The sequence below is a fragment of the Pelodiscus sinensis genome, unplaced genomic scaffold (genome assembly GCF_049634645.1).
Source record: "Pelodiscus sinensis isolate JC-2024 unplaced genomic scaffold, ASM4963464v1 ctg39, whole genome shotgun sequence".
Taxonomy (NCBI): domain Eukaryota; kingdom Metazoa; phylum Chordata; order Testudines; family Trionychidae; genus Pelodiscus; species Pelodiscus sinensis.
Genome location: NW_027466048.1, coordinates 50,959 through 69,907, shown reverse-complemented (window position 1 = coordinate 69,907; position 18,949 = coordinate 50,959). Strand labels below are relative to the sequence as shown.

Below are 18,949 nucleotides of genomic sequence, written 5' to 3'. Positions count from 1 at the left end.
CGACCTTCGTCTGTAGTTCCTTTGGCACTCCTGCCGCTTGAAGGAAAGAAGCTCTACGCATAACAATAGCCGTAGCGGCAGAATGAGCAGCAGTATCAGCCACGTCCATGGCCATCTGGAGGGACGTTCTCGCTGATGTGTAGCTCTCTTGGATGACTGATCTCAGGATCGATCTTTTTGAGTCGGGGAGATGATCCATGAGGGGAGTGAGGCGTGAGAATGTGTCGAAGGAATGATTGGAGAGATGCGCCAAGTAATTGGCGATTCTGAGGAATAGAGTCGCTGAGGTGTGTACCTTCCTGCCCAGAACGTCGAGCCTCCTTACATCTTTATCAGGGCCCTGGCGTTTGAAGTGAGGGGCTCTAGAGCTCTGTTGAGCTGCGTCGACTACTAAAGAGTTAGGCTGTGGATGGGCGAAGAGGAATTCCATGCCCTTTGGTGGCACAAAATATTTCTTGTCGGCTCTTTTGTTGGTGGGAAGGGCCGACACTGGAGCATGCCACACCTCGTCAGCCAGTTCCAGGATGCCTTCGTCGAGAGGGATGGCGAGGCGTGAACTATGTCACGGTTGAAGATTCTTGAAAAGCTTATGCTGCTTATCTCTGAACTCTTGTAGCGGAATCTCCTGTGTAATCACTACCCGCTTAACTAATTCTTGGAATTGATGGAGGTCGTCTGGGGGAGAGCTGTCGTTGGGGTTCACTGCGTCCTCCGGAGGAGATGAAACCGGAATGGAAGACCCCGAGGTATGGTGCACGAAGGGAGTATGTTCCGGCTCTGAAGAGTGGTGAGATGGTGATGGCGCATGATGCGGAGGAGTAAGGGGAGCCGGGGTTGGAGAGCGCCTGCGTGCAGCGTAGTCGGAGACGGATCGTGGTCAGTAAGAATACCAGCTATGGGAATGTCGAAAGTCGCGGTCATCACGATGGTAGGCGCCATGGTGCGGCGAACAGTCATCATGGAAGCTGGAGCAGCTGCCGTACCGATAATGGTACGGGGAGCAGGGTGAGCAGGAGCGGAGGTCTGCTGCCCTGGAGGAGTCAGGAGAGGCAGAGAGATGTCTGAACTGGTGCCTGCGATGGGGAGATGCAGCAGCCAGAAACGGGGAGGGCAGTCTAGACGAGCCGCGAGGAGAGCAGCACCGATGAGAGGAGGAGAGCAGCACCGATGAGAGGACCGGCGTGGGGATCGCAGTGCCAGCAGAGGAGAGGACGGTGCCGGGGAGAAGAAGCGGGAGCGGGAGCAGCTGCGGCCGCGTGGGGAATGGAAAGCAGCGGGGCTCCGGGGTGATTGAGTTGCGGCGTCCGCTGAAGCGCTAGCCGCTGAATCGCTCGGCTCCTGGTGCGGCGGGGCAGGAGCGATCAGCACCGCGCCGGCCGCTGAGTGGGTCGGCACCGTGTAGTCCGGCACCGCGTGGTGACTCGGGGGCGGTGCCAGGGCCGGTGCCGTGGTCGCATCCGAGGCTGCTCTCAGCACCGGCTCAACGCTCGGCGCCGGAGGGGGAAGAAGCAGCTGAACTGATACCGGCTGGGGAGCCGGTGTCTTTGCAGACTCCCGTGGCCGCTTAGGCTTTGAAGTCGCCGAGGCAGGGGGACATGGCTTTGCGATGCCAGAGGTCCCAGGTGTCTCTGCCTGGCTGTCCCTGCCATTAAAGGCAGCTGGCAGGGATCTTGCTGGGGACAAGGTCATTTTCTTTTGAAGTCCCGCAGTGGGGGGGGGGGGAGCCTGGCGCTTCAGAGGCTGCTGATTCAAGTCAGCCTGCCGCGGCTGTAGGGCTGTATCGAAGAGGAGCATAGGGAGGCGCCTCTCCCCGTCTTTCCTGGCTCTGGAGGTGAGCCTTGAGCAATGGTGACACTTCTGGGGGATGTGAGACTCCCCCAGGCAACGGATACACTCTGCATGGCCGTCCCAGGCTGGCACTGCCTCCTGGCAGGAGCCGCATTTTTTAAAGCCGGTCCCTGACATTTGCCGGCAGCCCGCTGCTTCTAATCTTTTGTTTTTTTGAACAGTAGGTGGTTGTTAAGGCTGATAGCCTGGTAATGGCTCTGGCCAGATGTCTCTGTTCTTTTTATCTTAACAGTCTGTCTTTTTTTTTTTTTTTTTTTTTTTTAACTTTATGGGGAAAAGGGGGGAGAGGGAGGAAAAGGAGATTTTATATACAAAGGGAGAACTAGAAGCGGTCTAGTTCTGTGGAGTGAGGAGCAGGGTCACAGGCGTCTGCAGCCTGAGGCGGTGAAGAGGAACTGGCGGAGGGGCCGGACCGCGCGATAAAAGAGCGCGAAAGCCGCGAGCCTGCGGCACATGCGTGGTCCGGCCAGACACTGCTCATGACAAGTCTCTGTCTGCGGCGCCGGGGCAAGCCCAGCACCCGCGGGGACATTCCCGAAGAAGAACTGTAGAAAACTGACAAGGGAAGCAAAGCGACACAAGACGACGTCTGGCCAGCAGCGTTCGGACATTACGAAGGAATTTTAAGGTACCAAATGGACGCCACCAATGTATTTGTCCATTACTGGATGAAAAGGTAGAATTATAACTATTAGTGCAGACGGGGACCAGAAAGGGAGGGGCTGGGGTCATGGTCCCATCGTTGTTTAAAAGCTATGCCCTGCCTCCTTTTGCTGTCAACAAGAGAAAGTGAGGCAGGAAGGAGGCAGAGAGAAGTGAGTGAGAGTGATCTTGGGGGGAAAGAGCCAGTGGGGGGGTGGGCCCAGGGAGGAATGATGGTGTGAGACAGGGCACAGGAAAAAGGGGCAGTGTAGGGGTGGGGCTTGAGGAGGAAGGAGCAGAGTGTTTGGTTTCAAATTGTTCCTAACATACATTAAAAATTCCGTCTTGTCCTTAACTCTGCTCATGTCCTGCAGCCCAGCAGGGGCTCAGGCAGGGGGCCCCACCGGCCGCGGCCCCACATGCCGCTCAACATGCCTGGCTGCTGGGTCAAGCATGTCCGTGCGTGTGCAAGCCCTGCCCCTGCAGCTCCCATTGGCTGGGAACAGGCTGGGTCCCGCAGGGAGACTCTTAGAAGAAAACCCAAGGGAGTGAGTTGCGTTTGGGACAAGGGGAGGGCAGAGGGCTGGTCTGTCCCCTCCCCCTTCCCCCTACTGCAAACACCTACACAATGGGGCTGCAGCCTACGTGCCTTGGCCCTGTGTCAGCGCCGGGGCTGCAGAGATCCGGCCCCAGGTCACTGCCCCTGGCTGGTTTAGCTTCAAATATTTACCAGTCCCCCAAAGGTGGCTCAAAGGTCACAGGGATTTCAGCCCCAGCAGGCAAACAGGGTCCTTGGGGCTGGTGAAGTCAGGGGTGGAGTGGGAGGCCCCTGCCTAGGGGGGAGCGATTCAGTGTCAGGCATCAGACCACGGTTCCATCTCCCTTAGGTCTGCCTCCATGGAAAGGCTCAGGTCTCTGCCACGGCCAGTCCTGGTGCCAATTCTCTGGGTATCCCCAGAGCCCAGCCAACCACCCAAACAGGCTACACAGCCACGGCCTGGTCTGGGCACCGCCGCAGGAGCGTCTGAGACCAGCCTGCACCCTGGAAAGCAGAGCTGGGACAGGGCAAGTGGGGAAAGCTCGTCCTGCCCCTCCCGGCCCTGGCCCCAGGCAGTGCAATGGCCGCTTTCCAGCAGGGCTTTCTCTGACCAGGGCACTGTGCGCCTCATTGAATCTCTGGCTTCCCCGCAGCCGTTAGAGCCAGGACCCTGCTCACCCTCCACACACGGCTGCAGCAGCTCCAGGAACCTGCGGGAGATCTCGTGTTGGCCCAGGAGCAGAGCCCACGGCAAGGGGAGCTGTGAGTGCTGGGCCCTGGGCCCCGGGGCGCTGCGCTGTGAAACGAATTGCTGTCTGCCGGGCTGGTTGCTGCCGTGCTTGTCTCTCTTAGGCTATTGTCTCGCTTCGGTAGCCGCCCTGCCGGGAGAAGGCAGGGTAGAGACCAATGCAGAGTCCAGCCCCCGGTCATGGCTTCAGCCTCAGATTTTCAGAGGCACCATGGTGCCCAAATCCCACTGGATTTTGGATGCCTAATTCCCTTGGCCTCCTTAGAAATCCCAGCCAGAGCATACACTCAGCAGGTGCATTTCACATGCCCCTACTCCACATGGAGCGGGCAGCCCCGCTGGCCATGAGCCCGAGGGAAGATGGGGTGCAACTCTGCAACAGTCCATTGTGCTGACGGGGCTTTGGCTTTAGCCCACCAATGCGTTCTGCCCGAGCGTGGGGTTTGTCTGGGGATACACCCTGCCACCTCACGGGCTTCAGAAAGGAAGCAAGAGGCAGGGCCTAGCAGGAGGCAGCTGGGGTTCCCTACCCCCACACCAAAGTATGATGAGTCAGGCTCCACCCAGTGTCACTTGCTCAGCACCTTACGGGTCTTGGACTGAGCTGGGAACAGGCTTTGGGTCCCGTGGAGGCCACTCCATGGTCTTCTGGAGAAAGGAAGAACAACTGGGAACCCAGAGGGTTCTGGGGGTGACCAACCACTGCTCCCACCCGCTGCTCCTCCCGCCTGAAGAGGAGCACCGGCCCCACTATCAGCAGGAGTAGCCCCAGCCAAAGCTACCAACGGTTCCGGTCGTCTCTCCTTCCAGCTCTTTCCGACTATCTTGCCAAGCAAGTGGTGCTGTGTCAGAGTGACATCATGGTGATGCTCTTTCAGGGCCCCTGGGAAGGAGTAAGAGAGAATTCACTCCTGGAAGCAGAGTCAATCAAGGCAAAGGGTGAGGGGTTGGGTCCTGAGCAGGACTGGGGTGTGTGCGCCAGGTCGGGGACAGGAGGTGGCTGGAGTCTCTGTGCCAGGCAGGGGGCAGTGGGCCACACAACTAAACGTTCAGGCTGAGCGTGGCACGCCGTGCATTCAAGGTGATGGCATTTCTCAGACTGTGAGGCAATCCGTTTTGAGCACACATCTTATCAATTAAAAGCATAAGAGCAGCCATTCTGGGTCAGACCAAAGGTCCATGGAGCCCGGTATCTTGTCTTCTAACAGTGGCCAATGTCAGGGGCCACAGAAGAAATGAACAGAACAGGGAACCAACAAGTGATCCCTCTCCTGTTACCCATTCCCAGCCTTTGGTAAACAGAGGCTGCCCATCCCGGCTCATATCCATTGATGGATCGATCCTCCATGAATGTATCTAGTTCTTTTTTGAACCCTGTTAAAGCCCTGGTCTTCACAACATCCTCTGGCGAGGAGTTCCACAGGTTGACTGTTATGTGAAGAAATATTTTATTTTGTTTTAAACCTGCTACATATTGATTTCATTTGGTGACCCCTAGTTCTTCTGTTAGGGGAAGGAATAAATAGCTCTCCTTTATTTCACTTTCACTACCTAGCAATGGTTTTATAAACCTCTGTCATATCCCTCCCTCTTAGCCATCTCGTCTAACCCTGAAAGACCCAGTCTTATTAAACTTTTCATATGGCAGCCGTTCCATATCCCTAAATAATTAATAATTTTTTGCCCTTTTCTGAACTTTTTACAATGTCAATATTTTTTTTGAAATGAGGTGACCATATCTGCGCACTGTATTTGAGATGTGGGCATGCCATAGATATTCTCTTTTATTCCCTATCCCTTTTTTCATGATTCCGAACATTGGTTGCTTTTTTGAATGCTGTTGCACATCCGGTGGGTGTTTGGTAATAGCTAATTTAGCATCTATCTTTTTGTAGATATAGTCGGGATTATGTTTTCCAATGTGCATTACTTTGCATTTATCAACACAAACTCATTTGCTATTTTGTTGCCCAGCCTCCTAGGTTTGAGAGAGCCATTTGAAATTCTTCACAGTCTGCTTTGTTCTTAACGATTGTGAGCAGTTTAGTATCATCTGCAAATTCTGCTACCTCATTGTTTAGCCCTTTTTCCAGGTATAAGTATGTAGAATAGTACTGGTCCCACTACAGACCCCTGCAGTACACCACTAGTTACCCCTCTCCATTCTGAAAACTGACCATTTATTCTTACCCTTTGTTTCCTGTCTTTTAACCAGTTATCAGTTCACGAGAGGATCTTCACTCTTACCCCATGACAGCTTACTTTATTTACGAGCTTTTGGTGAGGGACCCTGTCAATGGTGTTCTGGAAATCTAAGTACACGATAGCCACTGGATCCACATGCTTGTGGATGCTCTCAGAGAACTCTAGGAGATTAGTAAGGCATGATTTCCCTTTACAGAAAACATGGTGACTTTTCCCCAACAAATTCTGTTCGTCTAGCATTTTGTACCAGGAAGGTGTCCCCAACACACACTGAAAATTTCCTGGATCGTCTGTGCATGGCTGTATTTGCCTCCCAGCAGGTGTCAACTGAAAGAATTGCAACAGGCTTTTCTCCAATTTCATACAGGAGCTCTGAGCAGTCGTAGTGCTGACATACAGTGCAACTCCTCCTCCTTTTCTCCCCCGCTTGTCTTTCCTGAACAGTTTACACCCGGACATGACAGTGCTTCAGTCATGTGAGTTCCCGCCCCCCAAATCTCCATTATTCCAATCACTGGATCCAAGAGTTAGATACGCTACCCTCAGTCTAAAGCAGCGGTTCTGAACCTTTTTCAGTCCACGTACTCCTTGGTCTAAGCTAAATACATCACAGACCCCTCTCAGTAAGTTTTTTTACATAATTTTTTTAGTATTGTATGATTTTTTGTATTGAAAAAAATCAATAAATTACCTATACTTGAACCTCGCGTACCTCTTGGGGGTCCATGGACCCCTGGGCTAAAGGACACTTACCTTCATCTTGTAATCTTCCCTCATCACAGAGGCTTTCTAAAGTTCATAGCAAACCAAGATCACAACCAATTCACAGTGCTCCCATTTGGCTGCCCTGCCGAGTTTTCACAAAAGGAATTTTTAGGGAAAAAGGGAAACGTGTTTCCAGACCTCAACAACCGGATCATAACCGATCCAGAACTTATGTAAAAGCCAACATATGACATCCAGTTAACCTCTGATGCACTGGGTTTCCTGTTGAACCTCTAGAAATCCATCCTGACTCTGGTTCAAAGGATAGCATGAGAGAGAGAAGCAAGAGCTATGTTTCTGCAGGACTGCTTCCTCACAATCTCATCCCTTGTAAAGTCCCTTGATCATCACAATGCCTGTGTCTTCTGGGACATATGGCAGAGCACATAAGTATTATAACAAACACAGCTTCAACTCACACCTCTGTAAGCCTGGCTGGCTACAATTTACTCCACTGACACCTGTAAATTCTGTTCTTATGGTCCCAGCTCAAGTCCTAACCTCACTTCAATGGTGGATGGATCACAGCACCGTATGCAAGACCTCACCCATTTCTGTCACTTGTATTCAATACACCCGCCTGTGGCTGGGAGGCACATTTAGGCCCATCTGAACACAAGGCCTATGGTCTCAAGAACTCACTCTGCGTATCAACATCTAGGAAGTCAAGGCAGTGCATCTAACGTCAGGCTTTTCTGCCTCGTGTGACAGGCAAATCCATTTCAGTCCTGACAGACAACACAACAGACATTTTCCACAGAAGCAAGCAAGGAGGTGCACACACTTCCCCACTATGCCAGGGAGTGGTCTGCCTGTGGCTCTTGTGCATCAAATACATCATCTCACTAGAAGCTTCCTGCCTTCCTGGAGTTGAGCCAGCTAGCAGATCGCTTGGTCTCTCCATTCACACTGTGAGGGATGTTCCAATGGCAGGGGACTCCCTGTTTGCCACTCTATCCAACTGGAAATGCCATCAGTTCTGCTTGCTCAGGGGACACAGCTGGAAATCTCTCGGAGCTGCAGTCCTGTTACCATGGACACAGCTCATGCTACATATTCCACCCAGCCCACTCATTCACAAGCTCAGATGAAGATCAAACAGGTTTGAGCTCAAGTCATCCTCATAGCGCCGACATGGCCCATTAAGTACTAATTTTCCCTCTCTTGGCCATGTTGGCGGGGGTGCGTCCAAGGCTCCTCTTGTACATGGATCTCATATCCAGGGATCATGGCTGAATTCTTCACCCAAATCTCACATCCTACACTTCACGGTCTGAAAGCTCCATGACGAAATCCAGAGGAGCAGAAAAGACCAAGAAATCCTGATGGGCAGATGACCAGAACTACTTACCTGGAAAATGGAAGAGGTTCTCCATCTGGTGCTCCTCAGTTCCACCCCTGCAATTCTTCTTGCAGCACATCCTAGACTTCTTGAAGTAGGATGGACTTGGCTAGGATGCATCTGGCAGCCTAAGGTTGACAGCCATTTAGTATTTTCTCACAACACAGGGTCAGGTTCCTTGAGGATCTGGAGGGCGTAACCCCAGATCAGATCAGCAGTAACTTGACTGGGGAACTTTTTATTGGGGCCTGGGCTCATTCCTCCACCTGGTAGACCGCAAATGTTGCCTCACCAGTTACTGGAAAATGCTTGATGCACCTACAGGCCTCCCCTTCCTTCTCAGCTTGCAGGGAAAGGTGGGTCGGGTGAGCAGCATGAACTAGGGAGGACCTGGCTCCTGTTTCAGTACGTGGATCTCCATCTCCCAGAACCCACAGCTGGTCATGGCCAGAGTCTCAATTATAACAGGGTTTCATCGTGGTCACGATACATGTGGTGCTGAGGGGAGCAATTAGCTCTGTCAACCCCAGTCAGACCCCTGAATTTACACTGAGATGAGTGGAGGATTTATAAAATGTGCAAAATTCCTGACACTCTGGGGACAAAGATCCGCCTACCGCATGTGGCCTGAGTAGCTAAAATATGCAAATGATCTCACTGCCTGCCTGCAGCCTGCAGCCTGCAAAGGGCTTTCCGATGCTTGGGATATTTTAGAAGAAATCAGCAGCAGCGTCGTACAGCTCAACATTTGATTTGCTCTGGTTTTAGGGAAACAGGGAAGAGTCAAACGTTCCGTAATCTCAGCCAAGCACCAGTTTATTGTCAAGGCAAAGGTAACGCAGGTGGACAGTCCCAGTAGTTCTCTGACAAGAGCACAAGGCCCTTCAATCAGCACAGTAGCTGCCTAGTGTCCCAAAGGACAGGGGTCGGCAAGGGCAGCACGTGCTGACCAGACAGGGAGCATAGAAGCAGGTGACCAGGGACAGATTCAGTGTTTCCATCCCATGCCACTCTGAAAAACAACACAGGCCTGACCACCCAGAAACGGACACCCAGATTGTGGCCTGACAAGCTGTTCGGGGAAAGTCCCTGATTGTTGGCCACTGAGGTGTCGGCAGAAACAGCCTCACGTCCCTCGAAAGTTGGGCTCCTGCTGCAGCTCCACCAGTGCGAGTGCTCAAACTGACGCAAACAGGCCAGCAGCACGGTAACTACCATGCTTGCTAGAGCTGCTGCAAGGGGGTTAGGCCACATGGGGGGAGATCAGCATCCAACGTGTCTGGAACACTCACTGGTGCTAGCGCTAGGAGCAGCTGTAGGACACTAAGAACAAAATCCTAGAACAGAGAAGCCCCAAGACTTTTTTAAACCCTACAGCAGCCACCCCCACAGTCCAAAGACAGCAGCTGATCTTCAGTCTAGCAGCATCGAGGCTTAGTATAACAGAGGGCACTAGGGCACTTCCCCAGTACAGTGTCAGCATGAGCCTGGAAGCAGCTACTCCCGTGATCCAGACTGTTTCTTACCCCTGCATTCTCTGGGGCTTTACTTCCCAGTCTTGCATCATCAATGTGACACGCTCCCAGTTCAGGCAAAACCCTGCCTGATGTTGGCCAGAGGAGAAATCCCAGATTGCTGTCAGCGTCCAAGAAAGGCCCATTTGCCTCAGGCGAGTCAAACTTGGCAAGAAATATACACACCTCATAGCAGCCCAGCCTCAGGATCAAAGGCCCTAGGACACCTCTTGAAAACGGGGCTCTGCTTACGCTCACCCCCACAGCAGCAGGACTTCCCTGGGGTCCTCAAGCAGGAGGAGGGGGCAGTAGTTTAAGCTACTCCAACTGTTCTCCCCCTCTCATTTTTAAGCAGTCAAAAGTAAAATATGACAGATATTAAAAAATAATACAGCCACTTCCCTGTCTTTGGTACAGACACTGGCCACAGCAAACCCCACACACTGACACCACAAGCATATGGCACATTTTGTTTTTAAGTGTTTGCAATTCTGCTGGGAAAAGGCTTCCAAGCCTCCTCTGCCAGCCCCCTGCCCACTTGTTTTGTTTCACACACACACAGACAAAATGAGAAGTTCTGTTCTTTGAAGGAGTCCAATAGGAACAACCGTGGCTATCGCTTCCGCTCGCCCTTCTGTGTTCTCTTCTTCTCCTTGTCCTTCCGCTCCTGCTTGGCTAGCTTGTCCTTCTCACGCTGGAGCTTGTCTTGCTCTTTTTTCTTCTGGGACTCGTCCCGCAGAGAATCTCTTTCCAGCTTCCTTGCGTTCACTACATCCTCCACGTTTGTGTTACGGAACAACGCTGCTTGCAAGGTAAGGAGCGTAACTGATGTGCTTCAGCCCCTGGGTTCTTCTCAGTGCTCTCTGCCCATGGGCCTATTTAAACTGGTGTGGAGGAGTTAGTACGTACACATGCTATAGAGGTGACTGCCTTATCCCAGACCTCCCCACCCCCCTCTTTCCTGAAGTACCTGATATGGCAGCTTTTTGTTAGCAGGCCAGCAGGCCATGCTGCGCTCTCTCCACAGCTGCTTTGCAGCGGAGCCCTCCCCGACAGAAAGCAGAAATCTAAAGATGGCTTCTGGGTCCCCACACCATCTGCAGACAAGCTCTGCTCTATGCTGTGTGCCCAGGACAGCAGCATGCACGGAAGAGTCTCTCACTGCCCAGTGCAGGGCCAGAGCCCCTCAGCAGTACACAGATAAGGGCCAGGGATGAGATTCTCCCACAGACTGCTGGGCAGGGGTTTTCATAGCTGTGACCATGAACAGGCTTCCTGGCTCCTGCACTACATCTCAATGGGGCAAAGGGTTTAGCCAGCAGTTCCAGCAGCCCCGCTCCTGCTGCGTCTTCCCAAACCCATGGTCTAAGGTGCAGAGATGTGGGCAACAACTGCACCTCCTGTTCAGGGCCCCATGATCTCTCCTGCCTCGTGAGCCACATCCGTGGCAAAGCACATATAAGTGATGTGGCTCACGAGGCAGTGTCTGATGGCAGTGCTAGGGATGGGGTGGAGACAAGGATTTGCCTCAAGAGCCATTGGCAGCCACACAGAACCGGGTGCCCAGGCAGCTCGGATATGCCCATTTGCCGGGCGGAACGCAGAGCACCAGAACTTGCATATCAGTGGCCATGCCTTCTGCTATAGCGCATGGCCAAAGGAGGGACACAGGCTTCCTTCATCACAAAGGAAGCCTGAAAGTTTGGGATGGAGGGTGAAGCAAGGGAGGTAAAGGAAGTGCTGCTTGGATTTTACATTAGAACCAGGAACAGCAATCCGGCTAGCCTACTCCCTGAAGGAGCATTTGCTGCCCTAAGACACTCAGGGCTGGACAGCACAAGTTTCACACCCTTAATGTTACATCTTAAAAGCTCATCTGGTTCTAGCTGGCCAGTGCCTGGGCAAGCGGATGGGGTTTTTATGCCTTGTCCAGTTCACGAGGGCCAAGCCTTGGCAAAGAAGCACATTTTAATTACGTTAACTCTAAACAAATAGGAAAAATGGCACAACCCCCTTCTGTGGGCAGAGAGAGAGACAGAGGAGCTCAGCTGGCCTAGTGCACAACTGTGACTCTCTGTGGAACTTCACCCCATCAGCAGGTTGTACCACTAACTAGGCTGTTTCTAAACCAATCTAATGAGAGCAATGCAAAACACCGGGCAGTTATAGACAAGAACCTCCCAGGCAGGCGTAAAGCAGCTCCACTGACTTCAAAGGAGCTTGGATGTTTTGTGCCAGCTGAGCCTGCCCCAGATGTGGTTTGGGCTCTCTCCTTTCATAACAAAAGGGGAGGGGAGGGGGCTGAATCTTTCATGGTGTTCAATGCTGAAGGGAAATGTGTTTGGTAACATGATCTGAAGAAGTCATTGCTCCTTCCCTCATGAGGTACACCTGAGCCTCCTTCCCTGGCCTGCTTTGCTGGAAGGGAACTGTGCTCCCAAGGTAACAAAAGCTAACAGTGGGGGATGGTAACGTTCAGTTTTTATACATCAGGGAACAAGTGAAGGTCAACTTTAAACTCACTTCCCTTTGTATCTTACACTGCAGGCCACATTATTTCACACTGCCAGCTGGAACATGAGCCCCATGGGTAAGCAGACCCAGTAACAGGATCCTTTTCACTCCTAGACACATGGGGACAGAAGTTGCCCCTTGATAACTTGATTAATTGGTTAATTGCATCCCCCACTCGGTGGGCAGCGTGCATAGAACCACATTATGCAGGAATCACACCAGTTGCCTCTGCCCTCTCTGAAAATGTAGGGTGGGGTTTTTTTTTTTGAGACCTTTAGCATAGGCCCAATTCTGCCCCCACTAAATCCAGCAGATTTACCTGGGACTTGAATAGGACGACAGCCAGGCTGACACAGGGCACTTCTGAAAACAATACCCTTTGAGTTTAACAAGCCAACCCACATGTAGCAATAGAGAGGCAGCTAGTGGCAGCTCAGAGAGGACAAAAGGAAATTCAATGCAGAACTTACAGGCCTTCCAGAAAAGCCTCAGTGAAACGTGAGCTGGGATTTTAAAAGGATACATTTTTCTGATCCAATCGTTAGTGCTGCTGCAGTGGCTCCATCCTGCTCATCTGCTCCAGTGAATAACTAAGGAAACCTGGTAGCTCAGAATGAAACTCTGCACCTCACTAGTCTTCTCTGTCCTAGGAACTCAGTGCACATCAGACGTTCAGTCAACACAACAGAGGTGGTGCCAGAAGCTGAGGTCCAGAGGGTTACTTGATGTCACACACATCGAGGAATAGAACCCAGGGCTCTAAAACCAAGTAGACATCCCCATCTTTTAATATACCAGCTCTCCCCAGGAAAGCTGCCATCTGCCCCCGGGAAGAGCCCAACTACTCACTAAGAGGAGCAGCTTGAGAGTCCCGCACACATTAGCTCTCACCAATGCTTCACAAGCAGGCTGCTGGGACCAGCCCATTCTAGCCCTGCTTCCAAGAACAGATCACACAAGCATCGCAGGCTCTGGCCCAGCCCATATCGTCACTGGGTTCTGGGATGGAAGTGGGGGATGCCAAGGGGAAGCGCACAGCAGGGGGCAGGAAGCCTCTTCCCATAGCAAGAGTTCTCTGCCTTTGGTTTGCTTCCATGGCTCCTTCAGATTGTGCTCTACAGAACACTGGGCAATGCCGCTCCTGCCAAGACAGCTACAAGAGAACAGAAATGGGCATGGGTGGTCCTAGGTCTCTAACTAAAATCCAAAGAAGCAAGAAAGCCCCATGGGAGGCAGAATCACACTTTCACCCTTAAAAGCAGCCTGGGAAGGTGGCCAGCAATATGAGGCTTGGGACAGAGAAAGGATATTCCTCCTCGTCTGTTACATTAGCATACTGAGCCAGGAGGGCAGCTTTCCTCAGCTCTTCATCCTGGGAAACCTTCTTCGGCTTCACCACGATCTGGGCCTGCTTTTCGATCATGCTGGCAATTGCCTGGATCTCATCTGGGAAAGAGAGCAATCAGGGCATTAATGAGTGTCTCCATTACTGCCATGAGCTGGGGGCTCACATGGCCAGAGAGGCAATGGCTGGCGCCCCAGCATAACAGCGGCCACAAAAACACCAGCACAAGAGGCGCATTTTTTCAAAGACATTGACCATCTCAGAGTTAGGCGATTCAGAAAGCCAAGAATAAGGATTTAAGTGCAATAAATCCGTATTTTTTTTCAAAGTACTAATATATGTTGCTACCTACATTCTGAGTGTCCCCAGAGACATGGTCTGGAAAATAAAGCTCTTGTTGATCAAGACATGCGAAGCGTCAACACTACCTTCCTTTTTCTCTCTTACGCCAGCATTCTGAGCTTCAGACCACTTCACGACTATTTCCCTGCAGACATCTTGTAACAGATCTTCCTCCTAGTAAGAGAAAGATTTTCAGTTTCTGAACTAAATGTCAGTCTGCTTTACAATCAGCATGAATCAGAAAAGCAAGAGCCAAGTCAGAAGGAGAAATGTAACTCTCCACACCACACTTAACGGGATACAGGCAATTCTTAAATTCTTTGTTGAACTGGGGCTAATGCACGTACTTTTGACCTACCCAACGACATTTTCCAAGGTCCTTACACAACATCTGTCATAGCCTTTGGGTGTGTTCAGGTGATCCCCACACAAACATCAGCACAAAGGGTCTGATCACTCTGCTGCATTTCAGAACAGGCTGGGTGGGTATTCAGTGAGATTCAGGGCTGGCAGGTGTGATGGGTTCTTAGCCCTAGTGGGTAGCACCCTCTGCTGGCACCAGAGAGCAGGTACAATATGGGCAGCATCAAGACAGACATCCCACCATCACTGAGATGCCAGAAGAGCTGGCCTGAGCGCTGCTCTGAATTGCCAGAGGATGCCATGAAGGCTAGAACTTTAACAGGGTTCAAAAGAGAGCGAGATAGATTCATGGAGGTTCGGTCCATCAATGGCTATTAGCCAGGAGGGGTAGGAGTGGTGTCTGTCTGTCTGGAGGTGGGTGACATGTAATCCTCACGCGATCCCTCCCTCTGGGGCATCTGGTATTGTCCACTCTGGGCAGACAGGGCACTGGGCTAGATGGACCTTTGGTCTGACCCAGTCTGGCCGTTCTTATGAAAGGGTGGCCTCAGAGTGCCAGTCACTTTTTGCCAAAAACATCCCACTACTGTTTCCATCCGTTCTGTTCCCCTGGTGGCAGCACCATATACACCACATGGTATAACCCAGCAGAGAGCTGCTCCACACATCCCTACAGCTACATTATTACACAATGAACCAATAAGCCTAGACTAATTGGTTCATCTTGTTGACTACACATATTCCCCACCCTTGCTGTCTCTGTACCAGAGGCAGCGAGGTAGAGGCTGAGGAGTGGGAGCAATGAGGCTCCCCACAAGCACTGGATCCACCTGCCCCCACCACCTCTGTGCACCTGCCTCTGATAGAGGCAGTAGCATGGAGGGTAAGATGGGCAGGAGGAGCCAATACACATGGAAGCCAGCTTTCAAGCAGGCTCTCCACCTCCTAGAGGTTGCGGGGGGAGACAGGAGCCACTGCTGGGGGGAGCTGCCTTACAAGCTGGTTTCCCCCCCCCGTACCAGCTCCAGGTGCCACCTCTCACTCCCACTTCCCCCTCTCCACCCCTGCCACACAGGCTGCTGACTCTGACAGAGGCAGCAGCATGGGACGGGAGGCTGCCATGAAGCAGCCTCTGTCCACGGCAGCCCTGATTTGCTGCAGACAAAGGCTGCTCCACGGCAACAGCTCCTGTGTGCAGCACATCTGAGCTCCCCATGGACAGAGGCTGCTCTGCATCTCAATCCATTGCCAGTAGAGTTAGAGACAATACTGACAAGGATACTAGTCCAGTACTACAGTTGGACATCCCTGGTCCGCACCCTCAAGATAAGGGATTTTGTAAGAGCAGGGCAGGTCATTTCTGCCTCCCCTTGTTCCCCCAGCCATGGCCTCGCTGCCAAACTTCCTCCCTCTCTGCCGTCGCCAGCCCCTCAGCACAGTGCTCCTGGCCCCACGGGGCAGTGTCAGTGCTGGGGTTCAATTGTGCCTCCAGGCGACAGCCTTGCTTGCATTTCAGCTTTGCTGGCCAGTCCTGGTGTCTCCCTGGGTTTCAAATAGGCCAAGTAGCAGTGGGGCTGCCGGGCACTTTGCTGTGCTGCCGGGCAGCCCCACTCACAGGTTCCCGGCCCTGCTCCCAGCCGTGCAGGTCAACCCACTGCCTCCTAGTACGACCACACTGCTGTGCCGCCGGGCGGCAGTATGGCTGCTGAGCGGCCCTGCTGACAGGTTCCTGGCACCACCACTGGCTCCCGGTCTTAATGGACAGTCTTGCTGTCAGGCAGCAGCCCTGCTCCTGGGCTCCTGTCCTGCAGGGCAGCCCCACTGCCTCCCGCCCCCACACCCAGTGTCACCACTGGAAGGCAGCCCTGCTGCTGGGCTCCAGACCCGCTGCAGGGCTCCCTGCCACCAGCCCTCTACAGGAATCTCTTGTCATGGAACATCACTGGTCTAGCTGCTGGACCAGAGAGCCCCAGTTAAGGGAGGTACAACGTGTAGATGCAAGTGATATAGATTCCCGAGTGCTGTCTATCACAGCTCAACAAAGCAATGCAGAGTTGCTTCACCATCTGTTTCTCTACAGTCTCCCCCTAAAATGGAAGCTTAGAGACCAGTTAGAGGGGGAAGACCCAACAGAATTCACACTGGATCTCTTTATTCAAAAAGTCTACAGCTGGGGTCCTCAAGCTTACTTGATTGTGCCCCTCCCCACCTATCTTTGTGTCTGTAAGTAGCTTAGGGCACTCCTACCACACAAGGACATATACTGATTTTTAAAAAATCACCATGCAGGTCTCACTATTAAAAACAGCATACAGTGATTCAAACAGAACCAAAGCAAGACTCTGATTGCGACTGGTGCACACAGTGTTGCAGCAAATGCAGTAACCTACAGATGACAATGACTTTATATAATGCTATGGAAATTTAACAAAGTCAAATGTCAAAATGCCCAGCACCACCAGACAGCCTGTTATGTCTGGAGGAATCAGCTTCGCTGGTTATCCATTTTTGTGGGGAAAATGTGCAGTCGCCCCCCTCTTCAAGCTTTTCATGCCCTTCCCTGCATACATGCCCCATCCAACCCCTCACCCCATTTGAGAACCTCTGGTCTACAGGAATCTCACCCAACAGCTCACCAGACATTGGCTAAAAGCCCTGAAGTTCAAAAATGGAGAGAGGTCCTGATTTTTTCTTGATGGTGAGGTGACCATGACAGTCAACATGTGTCTTATATAGCTTTAAGGGTCTATTACCATGTTATTTGACTCACAATCTCAGATGATTTAACTCTACAGAAGCTAGTAAAGAAGCAGAATTGCAAAACCTGAAGCACCCAGCCTCATACACAGACAACTGCACGGAGCTTTCAGAAAGGCCAACTGGGGCTAAGCTCTTCCCCTTGGGGTACAGCAAACCAGTTTTGAGTATCAGGGGAATTAGAAGGAAAGTCTCAAGGTACATCCAGAGAGAAAGCAAGGTCAAGGAAACTATAGCAACACACAGGATGGCCACAGGAGTCCCAAGATTAACCCCATCGAGGACAGTCTTGAAGAGACACAGGTCAGGGTTAAGTCTCTTTACAGAGAGAATTACTTGAGCCCAGAGACAGCTATACAAAGAAAAAGAGGGTGGGGATGTAATAATCTTCAACAGGCGGGATCCTAGGACTAAAGCAGGGCATCAGATCAACTCAGGGGTCAGAGCCTTCAGACTCCGCAGGCCAGGGCAGGGCTAGATCACAATGCAAGGTGGGCAGGGTGGGCAGGGACGCTGTCCCTAGCCTCGGTCAGAAGCCGGGAAAGGGCGGCCAAGGACAGATCCCTGGCTGGGAAGCTGTTCTAGTCATTCCCTCCGGGGCACCTGGCCTTGGCCCCTGCGCGATGCCAGGACACCGGGCGGGAGGCCCAGCGTGGCCGCTCTCGGGGTCGAGCTCTCGGGCTAGGGATACAAAAGGGCCGCCGGTTCCCCGCCTGGAAGCGGGCTGGCTGGACCCGCCCTAGCCAAGGGGGGGCGCCAGGGGGGAGGCGGCGGCGGGCCCCCAGCTGGGCAGGCAAGGCCTGGCCATGCTCCGCCAGCAGGATGGGGCGCAGCGCGCGCGCGGTCCAGCAGGAGGCGCCCAACCGCCAGCCGCGGTCATGGCACGCGCTGGCGCCGTTAGCGGCTGCTCACACCCCGCCCCCGCCCGGCGGGCGCGAGCCCCCAGCAGCCATGGGGGAGGGGCGAGGGCCGCGCGAGCCCCCCGCCCGCGAGGCGAGGAGGCCGGAGCGCGGGGAGATGCAGCCCGCGGCGCCCCCCCCCTCACCAGGACGGCGGCCAGCACCGCGTGCAGCGCGTCCAGCCGCTCCTCCTCGCTCTCCTCCTCGCGGAGCAGCCCCTGGATGTAGGCGGCGTAGACCGCCCGGTCCAGCCCCAGCCCCTCCAGCCGCCCCGCCAGCCACGGCTCGAAGCCGCCAGGCCCCGCCGCCATCTTGGCCGAGGGCGCCTCGTTGTGGGCGCGCCGACCGCGCGGCCTCTCTGCCCATGCGCAGCTGCTCGGGCATGCGCGGTCCTAGCCCCGGAGGCTCACGGGAGCTGGAGCGCTCCTCCCCCGCCCTCGTGCTGGCTACGGCGGCTGCTTGGGCCAAACTTCTGGCTGTGTCTCCATTGGCGCAAGATAAAGCAGCCGGGCAAAACCCTGCTGCCTGTCTACACTGGCAGGGCGAACACTGACGTTCTGCTGTGTGAAATCAGGGCTTCTTGCGCAAGAACTAGGACAGGAATAAGTGTTCTGCAAGAGGCCAGTGTAGACAGGCAACATGAATTTCTTGCGCAAGAAAGCCCTACGCTGGCACGGATGCTCTTGTGCAAAGGCACATGCCGGTGTAGACACTCTCTTGTACAACTACTTTAACATAAGAACTCTTGCGTTCAAGAAGCAAAATGCAGGACAATGTAGCACTTTAAAGACTAACAAGATGGTTTATTAGATGATGAGCTTTCGTGGGCCAGACCCACTTCCTCAGATCAAATCTTGCGTTCAAGAGTATTTGCACAAGATCATGCTAATGTAGACGTAGCCCTGGTGTCTCCCTTGAGCCCGCCCCGTTGTGCCCCACTGTCTGCCCTTGCCGGCCGGCTAGCCAGGGGGCTGCACTGAGAGACACATGGGTCACAACGTGAGGTGTTGCTGGTCAGTAGCTGGACAGACACATGGCTGGGTGGACGCATAGACAGCTGGGTGGGTATGTGATGGGGCCATGTCACTCCCGGGCTGTTAGCGACAGCAGCTGGGGGAGAGAGATGA

The 18,949-nt window shown here is 53.2% G+C and overlaps 1 protein-coding gene across 1 annotated transcript; it reads right to left on the bottom strand.

Annotated features, from left to right (window-relative positions):
- Positions 1-8,886: 8,886 nt before the first annotated feature.
- Positions 8,887-18,221, bottom strand: CCDC43 (coiled-coil domain containing 43). Its single transcript, XM_075918698.1, is given in 6 exon segments — positions 8,887-10,403; positions 12,640-12,698; positions 13,427-13,562; positions 13,890-13,977; positions 17,969-18,149; positions 18,151-18,221. Coding segments are annotated over 6 exon segments (708 nt in total). The 5' UTR covers positions 18,207-18,221; the 3' UTR covers positions 8,887-10,215.
- Positions 18,222-18,949: the final 728 nt, after the last annotated feature.